Source organism: Spermophilus citellus (genome assembly GCF_964194105.1).
Source record: "Spermophilus citellus genome assembly, chromosome: 7".
Classification (NCBI taxonomy): domain Eukaryota; kingdom Metazoa; phylum Chordata; class Mammalia; order Rodentia; family Sciuridae; genus Spermophilus; species Spermophilus citellus.
This window is the reverse complement of record NC_138188.1, coordinates 92,589,130-92,610,060: the sequence shown is the minus strand read 5'-3', so window position 1 is coordinate 92,610,060 and position 20,931 is coordinate 92,589,130. Positions and strand designations below refer to the sequence as shown.

Genomic DNA, 20,931 nt, shown 5'->3' with positions numbered 1-20,931 from the left:
AATTTTATAGATCTTTAGTCTATCTGTATATCATACATACATACTTAATACATATATCTATCTATCTATATCTATATCTATATCTATATCTATATCTATATCTACACACACACATATATCCCTGCACACATACATAAGTGTGTACATATATATATTGCCATATATTATTAGCACCTGATCAAAGGCTCAGATAATGAAAGACCAATGTGGCCAATTCTGGGGCTGAGAAAGGCCAGAGTTTCAAAGATAATGAAATAATAACTGTCTGATCTGGGGAAGGAGGCTTGTTTGGCAGCAGTAATGGTAGATTCCTAATTTTGATCAATGTACTATACTTTTTATAAAATATTAGGGATTCTACTCAGAGGATGAGAGATACAGTTAAACATGTCTTTGACTGCTAGATCAGTGCATTTTCCCTTACATGTAACTATTCCTTTAACTGTCAGGATCAAAGGATTGACATAACCTAAAGAGCACAAGATCCATTATCTGGAACACTGGAATCTGGTCTGGACTGTCATAACCTGGGTAACTTTAGGTAAGTCACTTTTGCCTCTGGATCTTAGGTTCCTTCTCAGTGAGTTGGACCAGATTTCTGTCTTCAGTCTTTTTTCTTTCTCAACATACTGGACATATAGCTTCAACCTTGTCTATTCACTAGTAGTAGTAGTAAAAAATAGTAGTAGAATTATATAGAACAGTAGCTGAGTCCTTACTATGTGTTAGGTGCTGAGCTAAGCATGTTTCTAATTTTATCCCTAGCACATAATTGTGTATTATAGTTTATTATAGTCCACAGTTTGGAGACAAGAAAACTGGTTCAGAGAATTTAAGAAATTCAGCAAGGTCAATGGGTAGCACAACACCCATTAATTCAGGCCTATCCAATATTTAGGTGCTTGTTCTTAGTCTCTACATTATGCTGCTCCTCATTGTCACAATTCTGTAACGGGGAGGGACAAGGTCATGTCCCCCAACCCATGGACATATGATATTGGGGAGGGATTAATTTGAAGACTTTGCCAGGAGAATTAAAAAATCTGGGTTGTGGTTCCTCCTATTTGCACATCACTGAACTAAGTAATCTTTAAGCTTCTTTTCATAGCTAATCTTTTATGACTTTGAGAGTCTGCTGCTGAGAAAGGAGAAAATTTCTATTGCTACCACTTGTAATAGGTTGAATCTAGTAAATTCCATTGCTTTTTGTTGTTTTCTGATAGCCTGCATAAATTTACCAGTCATCAGTTCCTCTTTGTCTCCTTCAATAACTCATTGTCTTCAGAGCAGCCTCTGATCAGAAACTTCATTAAGTCAGCTCTGATTTGTCTTCTGATCATACCTCTGAAATAACATATTGAAAATGCTAGCTGGGTCACCGATGGTGCTCCTCTAATTGGGCTGCCATAGGCATGATTTCGTTAACATTGCTCTAACAACAAATAACCATGTCACTGATGGCTGTGATCCAATTACAGCCTGCAAACCAAGCAATTATTATCTTTATGTTTGGTAAATATAAGTTGACTGAGGGTCACTATAAGTGAGAGTGGTACGCACATTTTGAGTTTCTGATGTCTGAAAGATGTGTCGCACTTTCCATCAGGATATTGGACTGTGAGAACACCCCTTCCGAAACTATTAATGGAAAGAATACATCATTAGAATCAAACTATCACCTGGTCACATTTTTCATGCATTTCTTTCTCTATCCTAGAAGAGAGTGGGGGAGCAGGGAAGTATCTAAAAATAGGTGGAATCCTTCACTAAAGGAAAAAAAATTGGGAGACTCCTGTTGAGAGCTGTTCCTAGAAGATTGGGCAGATTCCTCAGAGATAAATTTAAGTGGAGAGTAGATAAAGGATGATCACACGTTTGATTAAACTGCCTGAGGAGGCACTGCTGTTTTTACGTTTTCAGAGCACCTGGTGTGGTGTGCACCTCTTCCTGGTAGGGGTGTCCTTACTGTAGGAAGGCTGCAATAGAACCTCAGCTGCTTCTCAGTCCCCTGGGGGTTTTCTTTTACTGTCTCTTTTTCTTTTTTCTACCCCACCTCTGCCTCTTGCTGGGATACATCTCCTCGTGCTCCATATCCTTGCTGAAGCTTTGAAGTCCCACTAGAGTCATATTCCTCTGCCTACATTTTCCTTGGGTCCCACCATTGCCCTGCTCCACCAACACCTTCTGCCACATATCTAACAGCTCGAAAAGGCTGGGAGATTCATGTTTCTCACACATAATTGTTTTCTAAATAGATTTGTTATGGTTTGCATCTTAAGTGTCCCCCAAAGACTCACATGTTGAAGGCTCATTCTCCAGCCTATGGTGTTATCGGAAGGAGGTGGAGACTTTAGGATGCAGGGCCAGTGAAAGGAAGTCAGGTCATTGGAGTGTTCCTTGAAGGGGAAGTTGGGACCCAGCCCCTTACTCTCTCTTTTTGTTTTCTGGCTGCCATGAGGTGAGCAGCTTTGCTCCACTATGTGCTTCCCTCCATGAAGTACTGCCTTGCCACAGGCCCAAAAGTCCTAGGGCCAAGTGACTATGAAATGTCTGAAACCATAAGCCAACATAAACCTTTTCTCCTTTAGGTTGATTATCTCAGGTCATTTGTCACAGCAGTAGAAATATGACTAACACAAGATTGTATTCCAAAAGATAAACTAGGGAGCAAAATCTGCAATTTTTGCTCCTACCCTATTTCTTCTGTTTCTTGCATTATTTATTGCATGCATACATTTGCACAAATTCTCTTTCTTGTATCTAGCCTTCAATTCTTCATCATGGTGAGAGACTTGGACCCTACTTTAGTCCTTATTCCCTGGATATTCTTAGCATCCACTGAAACCCTTGTCTCCTTTCTCACTCCCAAATCCCCCCACTTTAGCTTCCCATTTCTAGATTTCCTACCTTGGCCCCAAACTTAGTTCCTGTCTGTGTCTCTTGATCTCCAAAGTATCTTCTACTAGAACCATCAATGTGTGAAGTGTTTACTCCACCATAAGATATAAGACAGAGCAAGGAGAGCTGAAAACCTGATCCAGCTGTCAGTACTACTGCTCTACGTTCCCAGACAGACTTTGGCATGGGAAAGAACAGAAATTTGGCTCTGTAGTTTCCTTAATACCATTACCTCAGGTGCACTATTGTTCAGTCTTCTTTTACAGGTTGGCAAGAACCCAACACTAATGCTATTTCTTTGTGATATGCATTACGAACTTTAAACCAAGGATAAACATATGAAGTTTCAGAGCATAATATGTTGATACACTGGGGACAATTTGCATTTTGGAAGAGTATATAGGACAATATAGGACAAATATGGACAAAGTTGAATATATGTGACTTCAAACATTAGCTTTTAGGAATAGCAATTTTTTTTTTCCTACATGGGTCTTGAATTGTGTCCTATGAAAATACTGTTTTACATGAGGTATGTGGGTTTTTAAGTTCCAAATCCAAATAACAGGCCAACATTGGCAATTGGAAAGAACATCATTTAAAAGAATGTTCCTTCAGGATAGGACTGGTGTCTTTTCATCTCTATTTGTTCACACCTAGCTCAGCTAGTTCCTGGCATAGAGTCAGATTTCAATAAATGTTGATGAATGTTGTTTTTAAATAAACAGAATGCTCTTGGTGACTATGTCTATTGAAGCAAGTATTCCTAACAGAACTAAATTATTTATCTTAAACTCAGCCTCTCTTCTTCTAAGTCCTTTTCTTTGTTGCTTATTTATACAGTGTGCAATTAAATGTTGGTGATGATGGAATATTGGTTGAATGCCCAGACCAAGAGGAAAGATTCACACCCTGTCTTATTCGAATATCATACTATCTTTGGATAAGGGAGTCAAGAGTTGGTTTGGAGCTTTTGTATTCAGTTTGTCACTTTGTTCATTATTTGTCCGGCATCCTTTCTGGTTGATAAAAGGAGGCACAGTCCCAGTGGGAGCTCTTTGAGGCAGGGCTTCTGTTCTGTTCATCTTTATGCCTCCTATTAACACTCCTATAACACCCTTTCGTTTAGTTAGAGAGGCAAGGAAATGACCACTGTTTGTTAAGTGTCTACTAAATCAGGAACTGTTCTGGGCAGATTATACAAATGGTTCCATTTCATCATGCAGAAGTCTTAGGACATCAATTATTCTTAAGAGTTGAGAAAACGGACGAACACTAGGCTCAAGGAGTTTGCCATATTCACATAGTTATGAGCTTCATCATTGTACACTCAACCACTAGGAGAGTGCCCACATTATATATGTTGAGCAAGTAAGTGAACATATGCTACAGTCTGTTCTGAGATGAAAGTCCTAATTCTGAACACTACTTAGTGTTGTCTCCCCAATCAATATGCTCTATTTTAAAGCAACAACAATGATTTGAGATGTTTTGGTGAACGTACAATGTTTTTCATGTTTGACTTATACATAACAGACATTCGTCTAATTATATTTATATACACTTTTTTCATAGACATCCAAGTGGAGAAGATGAGTGATCATTTAGATCAAAATCTCAGAGGGTCCCAGGAGAGGCTGGATTAGAAGTCCTTTGAGTTGAGAGCCATTAAATCAAAGTATCAAATATTTTAAGGGAAGATTAGTGGCAGAGGAATCATCTAAGAAAACTGAGGAGGATCTGCAAGAGAGGGAGAGAACCAAAGACAGCATTGTTAGGAAGACATGATCCTGTCAACTGTGGAGAGAATGGGAGAGAAGAAGATGGACACAGGGGCAGGGACTGTGGGCCTCCTATTCAAAAAGGACGGCAGGAAATTGGCAAGCGAAGAGGGGAAACAAGGACTAGGCAATCAGGTGGATGTTTCTGGAAAGTTGAATAGAGAATTATTTGAAAAGTGGTAAGATGGAATAAAGAAGAATACCTAAGGAAGATACTGTAAACCACTGGAAGAGCAACTGGGCAAGAGACACACCACTTCCTCTGAGGCAGGAGGTGAGAGGTAGGTGTATTGGAAAGCAAGGCATGGGAAAAGTGATTTGCTCATATTATAAGCTCAATTATAATTTTAACAAGTTATGTGAGATCTTGTTAGGGTAATAATAATAAATGGCTCAAAAGCAAAATCCTCCCTTTCCTCACAGGGAACTTAATGCATAAACAGGACAAACAGAGAAGCACAATTCACAATAGCTAAACTGTGGAATCAACCTAGATGCCCTTCAATAGATCAATTGATAAAAGAAATGTGGTATATATATAATGGAATATTACTCAGCAATAAAAGAGAATAAAATCATGGCATTTGCAGGTAAATGGATGGAGTTAGAGAAGATAATGGTAAGTGAAGTTAGCCAATCCCCCCAAAAAACAAATGCCGAATATTTTCTCTGATATAAGGAGGTTGATTCATAGTGGGGTAGGGTGGGGGAGCATGGGAGGAATAGATGAACTCTAGATAAGACAGAGGGATGAGAGGGGAAGGGAGGGGGCATGGGATTAGAAATGATGGTGGAACGTGATGGACATTATTATCCAAAGTATATGTATGAAGACACGAATTGGTGTGTATGTACTTTGTATGCAACCAGAGATATGAAAAAATTGTGCTCTGTAATGTAATAAGAATTGTAATGCATTCTACTGTCATGTATTTAAAAAAAAAAAAGAAAAGAAAGAGCTAAAGGAAAGATCCGACAAAAAGAAAAAAAGTTTGAGATCATGAGAAAATCATGTAGTCACCTTCTTTCCCTCTGGGTAAAAAACAGGTTAAAATGAACATGTTGGGGGGCTACGGTTGTAGCTCAGTGGGTGTGAGGCACTGGGTTCGATCCTCAGCACCACATAAAAGTAAATAAATAAAATAAAGACATTCTGTCCATCTACAACTAAAAAAAATTTTTAAAGAAAAGAACGTGGTGGAAATTCCTGAAGAGAAAAATGAGATTCATATAAGGTTTGAAATAATAGCCGGTCAGTACTATGCATGTCTAGAACGCTTGGTGGCTTTCATTTCCCATGCTCCCCATCCGCCCTTACTCCTGTGCACGTGTTTGTCGTCCCTTCTTCCTGCCACATTGCCCTCGCCATCTCCTCCTTACCTTACCTCCTTACAGCAAGCCTCAACCCCCTTTCTTCTCTGACACTGGGGGTACTTATTACCTGGCTCTCAGCTGCCCAACCCATCTGCCATGCATCAGGGTTTTTGGGGACATGTTTTATCTATCCCATTCAATGCTGTGTATCTAAGTTAGGGAATGTCTTCTACTGTTCTCTTGTCCTCCACAACCTCTTGAAAAAAAATTTACTAAATTAACATAATTCCCTTTTTACAGATGAGAGAATACACCTAGCTGAGATTAAATAATAGAATTTACAAATGTAGGATTTAGAATTGAAGTTCAAGATGCACCTCGTGTGATCCCCAGGCCTATGTTCTCTTCCTAAACTGTTTGTCCTTCTTGAAACTTAGTGGCAGGGGAAGGGGCCATGTGAAAGGAGAAGGGTAAAAACATAAACTAATACACAAAGGCTCAGATGACCCCATGAACATCAGCTGAGTCACTTTGTTTCCTCTTCCAGAAGGATTTGTGATGCCATTGTTCTGTCAGGACTTCCATTCCCTGGTTACTCTCGCCCTGTGAGACTCACACTCAGTGTGCTCAAGTAGGGATCTAGCTGTTCCTTAGGGCATCTATGAACATATACATAGAGATCACTAATGCCATTACCAGAATAATCATAGGTTACATGGTAAGCACAGTTATCTCATTAGAACAAACCCATCTAATATATACCCTGGCTTTTATTAGGTATATTGCAAATTGACATATCTTAAAAGCAATTGTGTACACATCATATCTGTATATTTGTAAAGAGGGATCAAATAAAATGTATTTATAATTGAAAGCAATGTGGTGTACAATTACGGTGACTCAGGCAACAGACCAAGTTGTGTCTTATCATATGTCTGCCCTAGTTTTTACTGTACCCAGGTGAGATTCTTTCTTTTTTTGGAACTGGATGGCTCTTAGCTACTTTCCAAAGCCCACCTTTCAAAATGTTAGCTAATAATAATTAAAAGTAGTACACTTACAAAGAACACTTGTAGTTTAACAACGTTGGACCCCCAAAGGAATGACTATTGGTAGATTTCATTCACTGATTTAAGCTGTGAAAGAAAATTTTAGTTTTTTGGTATGATATTTGGAGAACTTACAGTCAGTACATGGCAACCTTCTATTATGTCTAAAAATGAAGTCTACTCTGATTATATGGTTTATACAAAAATATGCCTTTGTTGTATAGGAGTTATGGTCTTTTACTGTCAAGATTTAATTTAGTTAAAAAAAAATCCCTCCTTAGATCTTTCTTTTTTCTCTTGTATCAAACATACAGGACATGACAGCATTTGTCTTCTTTTGTGAAAATATAAGAATTACCTGGAAGCAAGGGAAGCCTTTTCCTTATCTATTATCTGGTAGAGGTGACGCTGAGGTTGAAAGGAAAGCCCATTTTTTTTTTGTAATTAATATTTTCCTTGTAATAACCTGGCCTTTTGATCTCCTTCATTTTTACAGTGCTAACTAATAGCCTTGACAACAGGTCCCTTTTTACTTTATGTCTTTGAAAGATTTGTCCTTAGAGTATGTCTCTTGTATCACAAATTTTATCTATAAAGGGTGTAGACAACTGACTTGGGGGCTCCCAAGCGGTTTCCCATTTCCTTTTGCCTCCCTTTATTCTCTGCTTGCAGTAATCTATGAAAATGGACACAAGAGAAGTCCTTACGGATTGCCTTTGAGAAAGCAAGACATTGATAGAAAGTGGATCACAGCAGTCCAAGGGGATGATTCGCCTGCACTTACTGTAGACGTACTCAAACTTTGCAGATCGTGGGACCACAGGGAGCAAACTACAAAGGAATTCACAGCCACCACAACAATATGTGTTTGCTTGGAGCAACCAGGTTACATTTATTTGGTACCAAGCAAAGTGGAGAATAACCCTATAGTCGAGTTACTTCCTCTTTTGAGGAACCAAAAAGGCAGTAAATGTAGTTGAAAACAGAGAGACAGATTGTGGTCAAGCTTGTAATTGGTCCAGTGAGTGAACAGTCTCTCTTGGGAATGATCTGTGGTTCCTCAGGAAAGATGACTGGCCTAGAAAGAAGCCACTGGATGAACTCTTCTAACTTGGTAGCACTAAGGAAAAACCTCCACTTTCCTCCATGAACAAAAGTTAGCTTGATCCATGTTCCAAAGTCTGGGTAAATATAAATACTTGACCTTGCCTTTTTTAAGCTTCTCGATGCCGTTTTTATGTTACTCTCCTTCAGAGTTTCAATTTGAGGAGAAACTGGTTTTTCCTCAAGATGACCAGTGGGCTCTGGATAACTGGGCATTTTCTCTGGTTCTGCTGGAGAGATTTCAGAATCTTTGGACGCTGACGTATTCTTTGAAGTTTCTGATTGTATGTATTTATGAAGCAATTCTATGATTTCTTTACCTCTTTCTCCCTTCAGGACTTCTAAACAATGTGTGCTGGGGCAAGAACTCTGGTTTTCCAGCTCTGAAACCTTCTTCTTTAAAGCATCAATGTCTTTTTTCATAGAGAGGATATCTTTGGTGGCTGTGTCTTGTTTGTCTTCATTAACAGTCATCCTGGTTTCTAGGACCTCCATCTGCTTCTGATAATGGTCAATCTTTTCCTGGATTTTTGATACTGCACTGACAATATCGGTCATTTGGCCGAGGAGTTCAATTTGGGAAATTTTAATATCTTGCAGCATTACTGTAAGGTTCATTTCTTCATCCAAACTGACATCATGTTGATCACCACCACAGGAAGTCATTGTTGGATATCTAGTTGAATCTGGGCGCTGGATCTTACGTTTTTGGTAAACATTTTTAAGAGATTTTCTGATCTTGCAGAGATTTGAAGTCCACATATGTCCAGCAGCCGCTTTTGCCCTTTGGGTATGAAATCTGTACATCTTTCATTGCGAAATAAGATGCAAGGTATTGGGAAATGTGATCGCAGGAAGACGTAGTGTCAGAATGAAATGACCTTCTTTTGCTATTTGCTGGATTTCTTTCCTGGTAGCTGCATAGAAAGCTCTATTGAGAACAGCCAAGGCAACAACGGGTACTCTTAGTTGTTAGCTTCTTCATAGGTGGCCCAACTGGAGAATTCTGTGAAATAATGGTCAGCTGCATGGAATCCTTCCAGGGGTAATAATTGGCCTGATGCTTGATGTCACAATGTCTGCTGGCTTAGAACTTATTTAAGCATATTACAGTGGTTCTCAATATTTTGTCACAGAACTCTTTTTTCACTTGTAAAAATTATTGAGGACCATAGAGTTTTTCTTAATGTGAGTCATAGCAATTGATATTAAACATTACAAATTAAAACCAAGAAAGCCTTAATTAATTTTTAAAAAATGATTGAATACTAATCTATATGACATATTTTTGTGAAAAAATAATAGTTTTCTACAGAAAAAATGAGAAAAGTGACTTATTGCTTTACATATCTGTAAATGTTTAAAATGCCTGGATTTATAGATGATACCTACAGTCTCCTACCTGTTTTTTCATTTGTGATATGTTTTGGTTAAGTGTATGAAAACAAAATGGCCTCTGGAGATATGTAAATTGAAAGGGGAAAGAGTATCTTACCAGTCTTTTCAGATAATCGAGGATATTATTCTTTGCTATTCCACCAAAATTCGACAAATAATAATTTGTTACTAGTTAGTCTCTCCAGAAAAGTCTGAGTGAGGAAATGGAAAATATTGAAGAATGATATTGACCAAATCATATTGCCATATCCTGTGTACATACAAATATGTAACATCCAACCCCACTATTATATGTAATTATCATGTATCAGTAAAAATATAGAAAAGAGTATAAAGTTAAATTTTAAATAGATTAACATTTTAATTATAATTAAAAGTAAATTATAAGCAAAAAGCAGTCTTTGAGTATTAGGAAGAGTTCAAGCTTATGGTAGCAGATATAGATTTTCCAAAATTCTAATTTTGGCTCAGAAGCTTCAATTTTATAAAGTGTGCTGTTTTCCTTGAAGTGATAGGCTCTCTACTTCAATTTTGTGCAAAATGCTTGCCAAATGCTGAAATCTGAATACTATTGTTTGTTGCCAGCTATTTTTTTTCCCCAACCATAAAGGTCCTTCATGAAAAAATGGCTAGTTCAGTTTGTAACTGAAATAAGTACTTTTTCTCTGGATAGCCATTATACTTTGGGAAAGCAGCAAAAGAGCAAAAGTACTTTATTCATGCTTCCCATTATATCATATATACTATAAAAAAGATGTATTAAAGAATTGAGATTTAAGATCTTTTTTTTTTTTACTACTTAATCAAGAGCATCTTGAGTAAAAAATGTTTTCTTGTATTTTTTCTGTTTGAGTGGTGGAGAATACAATTTTTATTGGCCACTTCCTTGGTTTTTGCCAAGGTATCATCAATTTTATCCATTGTTGCTTTTGCAGTGGACTTTTTAAAATGCAAATTAAAAAGACAAATAATATCCTGGTATTAGTTAAAAATAGTTTTGTCCGCTATATGTTACACTTTGAGAACCACTACCTTAGAGATTAAAAATAACATCATACATTTCTCATGTGTCTTTTTATAGGTTTTTCTAAATAGCAGTCCTTAAAATCAAAACCTGTTGAAATACTAAATAATACTTACCCAATTTTATATATTGAAGTAAAGGCTTAATTTTATTAAATTAAGCCTATGAACATTTTGGAATTAAAATGACATGATACCTGTATGTCTCTCAATGGAGTAGTACTTTTCTATTCAAGAGGATTTAATTTTTTTTTTTTTTTTGGATTGGTGCCAGTTCTAATCTTCTACTAAATGACTATTAATTCTCTTATTTGTGCCAAATTGCACGGTGAGTTTTGGCCCAGGTTTTGGTATGAACTCTGAACTTGGCCAAAAGTAATTTATGAATTTTGGCTCGTCAACACTATCTGGGATTTTACTTTACTCTCCTATCTTTGAATTGCTATTTAGTAACCTTTCCAAAATGTTCAGAAACCTTTCCAAAATCTTGCTGAGGAAAAATGTTCTGCAGGAGGCTGGCTACTACAGGAATGGTACTCAGGGCCAGAAAGGTTCTCTTTCAGAGCTGTTCCATTTACCTGGGCCAAGACCATTGTATCCATCAGGCTCCACAGACACAGTGCTTAGGGCTTGTGAAGTTTCCAATAAAATGACTTGAGAGCAGAAAGAAAAAAAAAAAGCAGTGCTCAGAATACTAAAAGAAACCTGCAAGATTGAAACAATAAATATTTAATTAAATGTCTCTGAAATGTACTATATCATCTTCATTAATTGTTAAATTTAGTACTATTAATATTTCAGTACATTTGGAGGAGCTTTGTAGATTAGGTATTTTTACTTCATAAGAATTCCCAATTAAATTAGAGAGATTGCTTGTAGTAATTACTCCCTCCAGATTAATAACAGCCAGTCTTATTGGGCATCTACCAGACACTATTACATATATCGCCTTATTTAACTGAAGTTCAGAGACATCAAGTAACTCTCCTATGGGAATATATCTAAAAAATGGGCAGAGCCAGATCTTACATTCTTACATTCTAGGTCTAGAGTCCACATTTTTACTTCTACTGCCACACAATTGTGATTAAAAAATATATTTGTCACAACCCAGGAAGAGATGGACATTTTTTTTTAGTCTTAAAAGCACACTATGTATTTATAAAAGGCTTCATTTTATTGAAACTTTATTTGTTTAGCAATATAAGAAAACTAAAGCTTTAGCTGTTTATTTTATTTACCAGAACCATTTGATGCAGAAATTCATAACATCTTTGGGAGCTGAATTAGTCTAATTCATAAGTTAGAATGCACATTAGAGCTTATTCTTGCCTTACTATAGTAATAGTATAAACAACTGGAATAAAAAAAAATCATTTAAAAGTTCACAACCCAAATCATTCTGATTATTTTATAATACAAATTAATCTTGTAGGTTTGATACCAACACCAACCCTTCTTTTTTTTTTTATTGGATGTTCACAACATTACAAAGCTCATGACAAATCATATTTCATAGATTAGAATCAATTGGTGTATGAAAGGAGAGAAGGTTAACACCAACCCTTCTGAGTTTCTAGCTGCAGGTCTTGCTAGTTGGTGTTTTTGAAGGGAGCCCAGTCCACTGGGATTTGTTAGTTAGAAGCTGTCGTGGGAGGATCTAAGCCTGGGTGAAATTGCAAAGGCAGTCAAAAAGTGAATGAACAATGGGAAATGAGCTGACTTCCCCTCTTAGGGTCGCTGCCAGGGAGACATTTGGGAATAAAATACCATGCTAGATTGGAGCTTAGTGGGAGACTGCCTGAGGAAAAATGTTCTCCCAGAGCCCAGCTCACTGGAGAAAGGTATTTGGAGCTATAGTGGTTGGAGCATGAATCTGGCCCATGACTGACTCTGCCTTCAGCATGCTGTTAACCTCACATGTGCCTGGAGAATAGGATAATAGCAGCACCTCGTTGGCAGAGTAGTTCTGAAGATTAGAGTGCTCAGTATTTGTAAACCCCTTTCCTCCTCCTCTGTAACCACCCCCTCCTCACTTCCCTCCTGCAAATGAAAGAAGGAAATGGCTCAGAGTTCCAACTCAGCTCACTGTTGCCATCTCTTGCTGTGCTTTTCTCTCTCTTAACATGACCAAGACATGCAGCGGTTGCTCACTGTTCAATATAATGATTGAGCATCTTGATTGGAGACACCCGGCTGCCGCTGACAAGGCCAAACAGGCACTCTGTCTCCTGGTTCAGCTTCTCAGCCAGCCAGGGTGTCAGGCAGACGGTGTGGAATAACCTCCACAGAGACAGCTCTAATAGTAAATAATATTTATTACTCGACACTGCTGTGTTTGGGTACACGAACTGTAAATTAATTATGATAGAGTCCATATTATCTGTATAAAAGGCACCCTAATTTACATTCCTTTTTAATATGTTTTCTGGAGTGGGAGAGAAAGGATAGTTACAGGGATCCTGCCAGCAATTGGGCACTTTGGAATCTTCATGTTACACCTTAGTTATCTGCTATTCCTCGTGTGCCCTTCATGGTGGCAACTGTGAAAAGTTATTGAGTCTTTAATTTCCCCACCAAATTTGAGGAACAGGTTCATAAGAACCTACTGCCCCTATCCCAGCCCCTGCAACACCTGAATATTATCTGTCACTTGCAGGATGGGATAAAACAGGATTAAAACAGGAAACAGGAAGTCCTTTTTCAATTTGATCAGAGTAGCTGACCCAAGGAGATTAGAATGTATTAATTAGTTTCAATCTGCTGTTACACAAGCAAAGTATTTGGGAAGGGTCCGAAGGTGAAGCCATCTTCTACTTTGCTTTCTTTTTTTTTTTTTTTTTCCATGAGAAATATAGAGAATTGGATCAAAACCAGAGCTGTTTTACTGGACGAAGACCAGGAATGAGAGGAAAGCAGAGGCAGTATTTGAAAGGCGGGCAGGGTCTGAGGTAGCGAAGATAGGTGAGGGAAGTGCTGTGGCCAGGGACACTGACAAGGCAACCTGGTTGGAGTGACACTTGGGTACATGAGAGGTCCATGTGTGCTCTGTGGTGTCATGTCAGTGAAGACATGTTAAAATCATATGAAACCAAAAATTGGTGAACACTCTCAAAGAAACTAGGGAATGTTAACATAGTATTTGGTAATGACAACTTACTTTTCCACTATGACTAAAATTGTATGGTCTCTTTCTAGAAAGCTCCCCCCCCCCCCGCCATTTATATCCTTGGCAAACTTCACCCCATCTTCTAGAGGGAGTATCATCCACACTGCTTTCCTTGTTCTGCTTGTTCGGATTCTCTTTGTTGTCTCACCAGCGCTCCCAACTGGTTCTTAGTCTCTACCTAGCAGTGACTTACATATCAGGTTGTCATTGTTGGTGAGCCTAACTCCCCTCTAACCTCTGAGTCTCTTCTTGAGTAGAAGACTTGCTTCGGTGCTTCCACTGTCACAAATCCTGACATAGGTTGATACTTAGTAAATCTTTCTCCAATGAATGAATGAATGCCCCCATGGATAATTGTCAAGATGTCCATTAGGTCTCTTCTGAGCCTATTTCTATGGGTGGTAGGAAATATATTGCTTTCCTCATGAGGGGAATAACTTTTCTCGCATTCTGGGGGGGATCATTTAGCAATTTCAGGATAGGGATTTAATAATTACTTCCCCAAAGACCTGAAGCAGTTAAGTATCAGGAGAGGTAATTTGAGATCAGGGAGATGAAGGTAATTATGCACCTGGAAACAGCAATGGCATGGATAATAGAGAGAGCCCAGAAACGTTGGTAACAGGGCTGATGTTAATGCATTGATCCTAGAGGTGACTGATACATAGCATACTTCCCCCTGTGCAGCATATTAAGTCTTTTAGGCCTCTAGAGAACCACAAGTAATCAGTATTTTCTCCTAGCCCCTGTGGAATTGCCTGGGAATACATTTGTCATACATTTAGGTACCCAGTTACTTATCTCTATATTTATGTCATCTTATACTCTGAACTCTAAATTTAAAATGATCTCTCTCGAGCTTATCTAAATGTACCCTTCACCATTTAGTTCCAGAGCCCTGGGGCACATTAGTATTTTATGTAATCTCTCCTCCCTGTCATCTTCCTCCAGTTCTTTCTGTTATGCTTGGCTCTCTCTGGTAATATATCATATGAGGTTGCCTGGTTTCTGTAATTCTCAACTTCACCTTTTGGTTTCCCTTCTCAAATATTTCCTGTAAACCTCTGCTCCCGTTAGCTTATGATTGACGCTCTTCTTACAGTCCTTTATAAGTCCTGATGTGCACAATTTATGTAGTAATAAAAATAAATGGCTGGGAAAAGGAAGAGAAAGTGAAAGAGAAGTGTTTTCACACAACCATTCACCTCTTTCCTTCAATGCTGTTGGTGAATCAATGTAGTGAAAAGGTCTATTTAAGCGCCTGTGTTTCGCTGAATTTTTATTGTTTAGCATACCTTTTTAGGGGAAACCAGTATATGATGAGTGCAGCACTGTCAACTTTGTCTTGTTTCTGAATTACATGGTACTTAAATGACAAAAATTAAATGACACGGAATAGTAACCACATAGAAAATGGGGGCTTAAAATGTAAATAAATCCATAAATTATTAAGTATAAAACATTACTCTTCTCCCCATCTTTTTCTTCCAGGGATCTAACCCAAAGTCCTGTATATGCCAGGCAAGCATTTTACCACTGAGCTATGTCCCCAGCCCTAATTTACCCATTCTAGCTATGGAATACTGTGTAGTATTTTATCTGGCATGTTATTATGTTAATATGGACTTAATTTTAAGAGAACTTCTCTTCTAGTGTTTGGCTTTTCAGTGACCACCATACTTTACAGTACTTTGGGCTACAAAATCCAAGAAGCTGCCTTCTTTTTTATTCTGAAATTTAAAAGATTATAGTGTAAAACATTGTACTGACTTTTCTAAATAGTGTTCACCTTGGCAAACTTCGATTATTGTGCTATTTTCCTTTCCAACTGAATTTGCACTAGTATCTCAGTGAAGTAAATGTGTACTGATCCCGTGGCAGTGTTTTTCCTTCAGTTGTTGCTGTGTTCTCTATCGAGGGCATGACATTTTCCATCCCATTCCATCTATGCAATGAGAACAGCAATAATGCATGTGCTGATACTGAAGGGGCTCACAAGGATTAACATGAAAATGTTTATTACATCTAATTTTTATTTTTTAAAATTTTTATTTGTTCTTCTTTAGTTATACATGACAGTAGAATGTATTTTGACATATTACACATACAAGGAGTATAACTGCCTATTCTTGTGGTTGTACATGATGTGGAGTTACACTGATCATGTGTTCATATATGAACATAGCAAAGTTATGTCTGATTTATTCTACTGTCTTTCCTATTCCCATCTCCCCTCCTTCCCTTCATTCTCCTTTCTCTAATCCAGTGAACTTTTATCCACCCTCTCCCTTATTTTGTGTTAGCATCTGCATATCAGAGAGAATATTCAGCCTTTGGTTTTGGGGATTGGCTTATTTTATGTAGCATGATAGTATCTAGTTCCATTTATTTACCAGCAAAGGCCATAATTTCATTCTTCTTTATGGCTTAGTAATATTTCATTGTGTACATGTACCACATTTTCTTTATCCACTCATCTATCAAAGGGCACATAGGTTCTATAGCTTAGCTATTGTGAATTGAGCTTCTATAAACATTCATATTACATCTATTTTTAAATTTGTATTACACCTCTTCTATAGGAACTATAAACTGTTATTATTATGCATGGTTTCTGCTGTGTTATCTTGATCTTACAATGCTCTCCTTTTTTTGTTTAAAGCTACCTGCATTTGGGGATGGGCTTATTGCTCAGTGGTAGAGCATCTGCCTAGCACATGTGAAGCACTGGGTTCGATAATCAGCACCACATAAAAATAAAATAAAACAAAATAAAAAGGTATTGTGTCCATCTATAAATAATAATAATAATAATAATAATAATAACAACAACAACAACATAAACTACCTGAATCCTTTCTCCTATATGCCTTTGGGTTTGCCAAATGTGTTCTTTCTCCTTATGCATGCTGATTACCTACAAAATAGGTATATCCAAAGGCAGTCATAAATGAAGTTTTCTTCTTTTTTTTCTTCCTTCTGTACCTAGGCTTTTGCAACTATGATCTAAGGGGAAAAGTATTTATTTATTGTTTTAAATGTTTATTGAAGGCTCTCCCTAGGAATGTGTATTGCTACTGCAACTGTTTCTAGAAAGCCAAAAGCCCACTAGAATGTAAAAAGTGTCTAGGGATGTTTAACTATAAATTATGGAGAATTTGTCTTTCTTTCCTTTCTTTTTTTGGGGGGGATGTCCATCTCTTTCTGGAAATTTGAATCCTTTTCTTCTAGTCTTGAAGTAATATAATAATCAAAAAAGAGAAATGTAGAACAACAAGACAGTTCTATTAAACACTTATTTCAAAATCTCAGCTTCAGTCTTAGGCATTAATGGCTATGATTCTCACTGGAACTTGTGAGAATTAATTACCACTTATTCTCGTGAGGTGCCCAAGTTTCTCCTTCATGATATGCTATAAAAGGATATCAAGTTGGCTTAAACTCTTGGGCAATTTACATCTTAAGGTACATAAAAATTTCTATCACAACCTCCATTGGATTTAACATTTCAATTTTTTAATGACACACTTTAAAAAAATTTTTGTTTTTAGTTGTAGTTGGACACAATACTTTTATTTATTTATTTTCATGTGGTGCTGAGGATTGAACCCAGCGCCTCACATATGCTAGGCAAGCACTCTACTGCTGAGCCACAACCCAGCCCTTAATGGCACTCTTAAAAAAAAAAAGAAAGAAAAGGAACTTTTTCCTGGAAATCATATTCTTTATTTTTAGAAAGTAGAGCTGAAGTAAAATGAATGCCCAGACTCATTTTAATGATTAAGAAAGTGACATAGTTACATAAAACAGAGGATCTGTACATTTTGGGCTCTGACGAAGAATCTGATGAAAGCTTTGCATACTTTCTCAGGAAACAGCATATACATACAAATTTGCGCATAATTTCAGAGGATTCATAGATCTCCCCTGAAGCCAGTTGTGGACACTGTAAATTATTCCCCAGGTTAAAATCCTGACAGTAAGAGAGGAGGAACAAGAATTATTCAGCTCCTGTTATTAGTTTATGTGTGTTTTGCTTTTAAGGGGACTAGACCCTTTGGATGGTTTAGTTTAAGAGCTTAAAATATGTTAAGAGCTGAGTGAAGGCAGTTAATTTGGGGGACTCAAAGGGGGGAGACCTCCATGGAATATAGTGGTTCAGGATTGTTTCCAGGAATGAGATCTGGACAGATGAATGTGAGAAGAATCTTCCAGGCTGCACACACCATGGAGTCAGGGGTCCTATTTGCTTAGTTCTTCACTGTGCCTAGCATGATACAAGCCACTGGTCACTGGGCTTTCAATAAATGTTTTATAGAGTGTCGTGCCTCATTTCTAGTGATAAGCTTGAGACAAGAGAAAACAGGGCAGGAGTTCTTCATGTGACTGGGTGAATGTTGGTGGCCAGTCCAGACATCTCTGCTGATTAGTTGGGAACATGGCATAAATATTTTTATAAAAGCCATGTAGCTGCAAAATTAAATATCTTGATTGTATTGCTAAGGAACTAAGAAATAACAGAAGTGATACATTCAATACTTTATGATGAAATTTGGAAGGCTCTTAGGAATAGAGCTTGGTAATAGTGATTCCAAATATAGGAAGTGAACCTCTACACCTAATCCCCTGTAGAAGTGGGGAGCTGACATTTTCACTCTGGTCCCTTCAGCTTGCACTTTTTACCCCAACCCTGAGCCTCATTTCCTAGAGTGGGGAGGGAAGGGAAAATTTTCTGGGACAACTATTTTTTTTTTTTTTTTTGGACCAGGGATTGAACTCAGTGGCTCTTGACCACTGAGCTACATCCCCAGCCCCATTTTGTCTTTTATTTAGAGACAGGATCTCATTGAGTTGCTTAGTGCCTCACCATTGAACTTGGGATCCTCCTGCCTTATCCTCCCAAGCTGCTGGGATTACAGGCATGTGCCACCATGCCTGGCTTGGGACAATTATTTTTAACTTTGACTTTTCCCTTCTGCTTTTGGACTTGCATTGTGAGTCTGTGTTATAATCCAGCACAGAACCTGCTTTTTCCCTTCACCCCATTTCAGGCCTGCTCCTTCCTCTTCTTACCTGAACACAGGTGAGCTCTCTGCCTACTGAGTCATTAGGGTGGTGCAGTGAGTTAGCTCATGGCTTCCCATTATTCTGAGATGTTAATAGAACCATTGGCAATTGATTTGTTTTAATCCTGAGTGGCTGGGGGGGGTATTTTCTTTTTCCTCTGTGTAATTTACATATCTATACATATATTTGCTTATTTTATGCATTTAAAGTGGTGATGCAGTTTTTCCCTTTCGAAAGCTTGACTTACTCACAGCAGGAGTATGCCATTTCATTTCTTATTCCCTACTGATTGTTGGGAATAAAAAGATCCATGAAGTGAAGTGCTTAAGGCCCAACATGTCCCGAATGCAGAGAATGGAGACTATCACAGTCCAGACACAGACCGTGCATAAGCATGTACACAGGAAAGGATAGGTATGGTGGTAGTCCCTCCTTCTGAGACCCCAGAATTCCACAGGAGGGACAAGAATTAGCATATTCCACCTGCTCTCTCTCCATTCTAGCAGAGAAGGAGGCATGCCTTTGCCTCTTGGTGAGTTTGGAATGCTGGAACTGGACATCCCCTTCCTCCTTCCCTTTGTCTCTGGGATTTATCTGCCTGCCAAGAGCACTCTTCATTCTAACCTCCATACTATTAGCTGGATCAGGTCAGAGGTGGAACGGGGCTGAAGTATGGTAATTCAGTTGACTTTTAAGGTTGGGTTATTAGGTAGACTATGTTTCCACACATATAGGCCACACCCTTCATAAAATATTATTTTAATTTCTGATTTGCTGTATTTTTCTGCATATTTCAATTGTTAAAGAAAGTGGGAGAGGGAAAAGCAGCAAAATTTATTCTCTTTCTTATACAGCCAACAAAAGAGGCTCATTTGTAATCATTACAATCTTTTAGTTGTAGGTAGTCACAATATCTTTATTTCATTTTTATGAAATGAGGATCGAACCCAGTGCCTCACACATACTAGGCGAGCCTTCTACCACTGAGAAACAACTCCAGCCCCTTGACTGCACATTTTTAAGCTTCTCCTTCTGTTGTATACATATGAAAAACCATATTGACCTGCCTTTTTAAAAAGGGCACTGTGAGTACCAAGTTGAAATTATCAGGTATGGGTGCTTCTATCAGTTTCTTAAAAATGTCTATGCCCTTGTTCCTTTATCTGTGGTATAAAAATGATAGTACTTCACAGGAGATTGAATTAAATGAGAAAATGTGTAGGAGAAATAGTTCAGAGCACCATCACGAGGATCTGATAGCGTTTAATAAGTGCCTATGGTGGGCTGGGTCATAAAATGAGTATTCTTTATAAATCAGCATTTTGCTCTCCAAGACAGACCAAGTGAAAAGGTGGGAAAAAGAAATCATTCATTACTGGTGACCTTACCTTTTTTTTGTTGTTGTTGTTTTTTATTTGTATCTATTCCCTAAATTCCTATTTTTCTTTTTAATTCAACCAATGATATTTTTCATGCTGTAAGATCTAGCTCTTGATGTTTTCATGTAATGGAATTTCCTTTTAAAACTGTTGATATTGCTTTAAGACAGAAGGAAAGCTAGAAGTTGGCTGACAGCTGTGTTTCTTGGTGGCATTCCCACTGTCCTGTGAAATCAGCTGACCCCAGTTCTAAGGCGAAAGTGAGAGTATGGAAAAATGGCTCGTATTGCCTCAAACTCATCTAAATTGAGTTTGAGGGACAAAAGGCAAGAAGTAGAAATGTTACAAGGTAATCTCAAAAATTGACTCCCATCCTGAAGATAAAACAAACTTTTACTACATTTCCTTTGATATTCTTATGCAATATCCAAATTGTCTAAGTGTGGTGAGTCATGGAGTTTGGAGATAGAGAGTAGAGGTTAGAGCTGCTTCTGTGACTCCTCATGTCTCTGACCCCCACATTTGCTCCAGGACAGTCTGTTGGTTCTTCCTGGGGAGGTGCTCTGAAAGAAGGAAAGATGATGAAAAAACTCACTCCACAAATTCTCTAACAACTTCAACTCCTCCTTAGAACTGATGAATCTCAAAACTCTTCTTCCAGGGTTGTTTTTTAAAAATTTTTTTTAATATTAGTTACACATGACAGTACAATGATTTTGACATATCATACATTTGAATCAAATGGGGTA

The 20,931-nt window shown here is 37.8% G+C and overlaps 1 protein-coding gene across 1 annotated transcript; it reads right to left on the bottom strand.

Annotated features, from left to right (window-relative positions):
* Nucleotides 1-7,966: 7,966 nt before the first annotated feature.
* On the bottom strand, nucleotides 7,967-8,953 carry CCDC54 (coiled-coil domain containing 54; the record flags this gene model as incomplete). Its single annotated transcript, XM_081302397.1, has 1 exon — nucleotides 7,967-8,953. One exon carries the CDS (start codon nucleotides 8,951-8,953, stop codon nucleotides 7,967-7,969), a length of 987 nt encoding a protein of 328 aa, XP_081158523.1.
* Nucleotides 8,954-20,931: the final 11,978 nt, after the last annotated feature.